This window comes from Trichechus manatus, unplaced genomic scaffold (genome assembly GCF_000243295.1).
Source record: "Trichechus manatus latirostris isolate Lorelei unplaced genomic scaffold, TriManLat1.0 scaffold00057, whole genome shotgun sequence".
In the NCBI taxonomy this organism is placed as follows: Eukaryota; Metazoa; Chordata; class Mammalia; order Sirenia; family Trichechidae; genus Trichechus; species Trichechus manatus.
In genome coordinates this window covers 6,093,529-6,096,878 of record NW_004443993.1, presented here as the reverse complement: position 1 = coordinate 6,096,878, position 3,350 = coordinate 6,093,529, and the positions used below count along the sequence as shown (strand labels likewise).

Here is a 3,350-nt window from a genome sequence, read left to right as displayed (position 1 = left end):
TAAAACACAGGTAAACATCTTTCTGGTATTGTCTGCTTTCAGCCAGGATCCATCTGACATCAGCAATGATATCCCTGGTTCCATGTCCTCTTCTGAATCCGGCCTGAATTTCTGGCAGTTCCCTGTCGATATACTGCTGCAGCCGCTTTTGAATGATCTTCAGCAAAATTTTACTTGCATATGATATTAATAATATTGTTCGATAATTTCCGCATTCAGTTGGATCACTTTTCTTGGGAATAGGCATAAATATGGAACTCTTCCAGTCAGTTGGCCAGATAGCTGTCTTCCAAATTTCTTGGCATAGACGAGTGAGCACTTCTAGCGCTGCATCCATTTGTTGAAACATCTCAGTTGATATTCCATCAATTCCTGGAGCCCTGTTTTTCGCCAGTGCCTTCAGTGCAGCTTAGACTTCTTCCTTCAATATCATTGGTTCCTGATGATATGCTACCTCTTGAAATGGCTGAACGTCGACTAATATTTAATTATATTCTAATATTTAATCTAATATTTAGTTATATCAGATTAATTAAATGTGAGCATATTGCTTTGCCCTCTTTCACCTTCTAGGTTTTTTTTTTCAAACCCTCGCTGGGAAGAACTGTGACTGTATATTACATGTTGTTACTGTGTGCTGTTGATTCGAGTTAACTCTGACTCATAGCAACCCTACAGGACAGAGTAGAACTGCCACGTAGGGTTTCCAAGGCTGTAATCTTTACAGAAGCAGACTGCCACATCTTTCTCCGGCAGAGCTGCTGGTGAGTTTGAACTGCCAGCCTTTCGGTTAGCAGCTGAGTGCCTAGCCATTATGCCACCAGGGCTCTGGCATATTACTCCATAGCTGTCACTATATTCTGTAAGCTTCACAAGGGCCGAGTCCTGTCTGTTGGGCTTGTTGATGTATCACCAGCCCTTGGTACTTAGTAAGAGTGACTGAATGGTTGTCAGGAGACGGCTCCTGGGATTGGCACAAGCAAATCTGGGTGGAGGATGACTGTGCTGTATGCCTTTGTCTGCAATAACCACTGACTGCCAGCAGGTGTCAGTAAGAGCACGTGTCTAAGCAACACTCCTGGGAGGAGGTGAAATCTCTGAACTGAGAACAGGAATAGCTTTCACTGTAATGCAACAGTAAAACACTCCATTGGCATGCAAATTAAGCAAAATAAAGCATAGCACTACCCAGAGCAAAGGAGAAGAAAACATAAATAAACTCCTGTGTAATTGTCTACGTCACCCAGCGCTGGGAGCCTGCCACTGGGGCTCACTAGCTTAATTCAGAGCCCTGTCCAGCTGCCAGGATCAGGAAGGCGTTCAGAGGAGCCCAGATAAAGAGGGGTTTGTCATCTGCACACAGGGGCCTCTCAGGGAGCCCAGATCAGGAAGTACAGCGGCCTCCCGGGAACCGGAAAGCTGTTGGGCAGCTCTTCTGTCTGGGGCTGGCTCTTCTCACTGGGCAGCTCTGGAGTTTTCTCTGGGGCTGGCTCCCACTGCAAGGCCTGTGGCCATAACGCCAGCCTTCTGGGGTACCGCTGAGTGACCTTAGGGCTCCAGGACCAGACACCGTCTGACTCATCACCCTGTCTGGGTCTCTGTGGCCAAATCCTCCATTCCCTCAGCCCCCGCTGGCAGCGGCCAGACTGGGGTCCATTCAGCTGAGACGAGGGGTCTGGAATCAGTGTGCCACCTTTGCTACAGGTGGGAAAGGTGTGCTTTCCCACCAGGGAGCCAGACTTGGCCTTCGTGCCTCTCTGTCAAGACTGAACATTAGCCTTGTGGATAGAGGGCTAAAGGGAAGGCAAGGACAGAGCTATGCTAAACATTTTTCTCCACTTCAAAAAAAAAAGAAAGTTGCTGTCAGGTCGACTCCAACTCATTTGTGTCAGAGTAGAGCTGCGCTCCATGGGGTTTTCAGAAAGTGGCTGATTTGTTGGAAGCAGATCACCAGGTCTTTCTTCCAAGGTGCCTCTGGGTAGACTTGAACCCCTGACCTTTTAGTTAGCAGCCAAGTGCATTAACCGTTTACACCACTCAGGGTCATGTACGAAGGATACAAAGTATAAGTTTATAAGAAACTGTCAAAACTGTTTTCCCAAGTCACTTACCACTTGACATTCCCTGGCGGCACAAACGGTTAAGCACTTGGCTGCTAACTGAAAAGTTGGTGGTTTGAACCCACCCAGCGGTTGTGTGGGAGAAAGACCTGGCAATCTGCTTCATAAAGATTTACAGCCTAGAAAACCCAATGGGGCAGTTCTCCTCTGTTACATGGGGTTGCTATGAATTGGAATTCAACAGCACACGACACCATCATGTATGTTTCTGTTGTTTTTCCACAAACAAGTTACATTCTTCAGACACTGTTCGGCAATCTTGCTTTATCACTTAAGGAGGCCTTGGAAGTGATTCCAGCACCAGAATGTATAAATCTACCTTCTTTTTTACAGCTGCATACTATTCCACCCTGTTGATTAATGGTAATTCATTTCCAATCTTTTGCTGTTATAAACACAACCAGCTAATGTTCTACCAAAGCCATCTGCCATCATTGACGGACTCCGACTCACGGTGACCCCATGTGTATCAGAGTAGAACTGTGCTCCATAAGGTTTTCAATGGATGTGACCTTTTGGAAGTAGATCACCAGGCCTTTCTTCCAGGGCATCTTTGGGTAGACTCAAACCTCCAACCTTTCAGTTAGCAGCCGAGTGGGTTCATCGTTTTGCACCCACTATCCCACTTCTCCAGGTCTCTGACCAGCCACTCGATCTGTCTCCCCAGATGAGCCTAGCCAGCCTGGACTCGGAGACCCCACTGGCTTTGGGCCTGAACCTGTCACATCTGGGCCTGCTTGAGCACATCCTGGAGCTGCGGCCAGCACTGGAACTTCCCAGGGGCCAGGTCCGCTATGTCATTGCCCATGGCAATGAGCAGGGCTTCTTCCGTATGCATCACCTCCGAGGCGTTAGTGCCCTGCGGTTGGGCTGTCAGAGGCCAGCGCCAGGAACCTACTGGCTGGAGGTGGTGAGCGTAGCAGGGCCCTCAGGCACCAGGCCCAAGGGCCGGCCAGGGCTGGGGGGCCGGGCCTTGCGGCTGAAGGTGCAACTGCAGCTGCTCTAGGTGGGAGGAGGCCACACCTCCTGCCTGGTCCCAGGCCCCTCTCCAGCCACGACATGGGCACTGCCCAACCTGCCTCTTTCCATGGGGGTCTTGGGGGACTCCGACTTCACTGCTCATCGCAGACCCTGGGTATGAGCCCTGCCACAATGGGCCCCCATACTGGGGTCCTCCCCAGGGCTAAGAGGTTCTGGCGCTGGGAGGGATTGATCGCCAGTCACCAGGGC

The 3,350-nt window shown here is 49.9% G+C and overlaps 1 protein-coding gene across 1 annotated transcript in view; it reads left to right on the top strand.

Moving 5' to 3' along the window:
- FBN3 (fibrillin 3) overlaps positions 1-3,126 on the top strand; it is a 76,871-nt gene extending 73,745 nt beyond the window's left edge. Inside the window, exon 63 of the mRNA XM_004378399.1 lies at positions 2,788-3,126. Within this exon, the coding sequence (XP_004378456.1) occupies positions 2,788-3,126 (339 nt within the window). The remainder of the gene's footprint in view (positions 1-2,787) is intronic.
- The last annotated feature ends 224 nt before the right edge of the window (positions 3,127-3,350 follow it).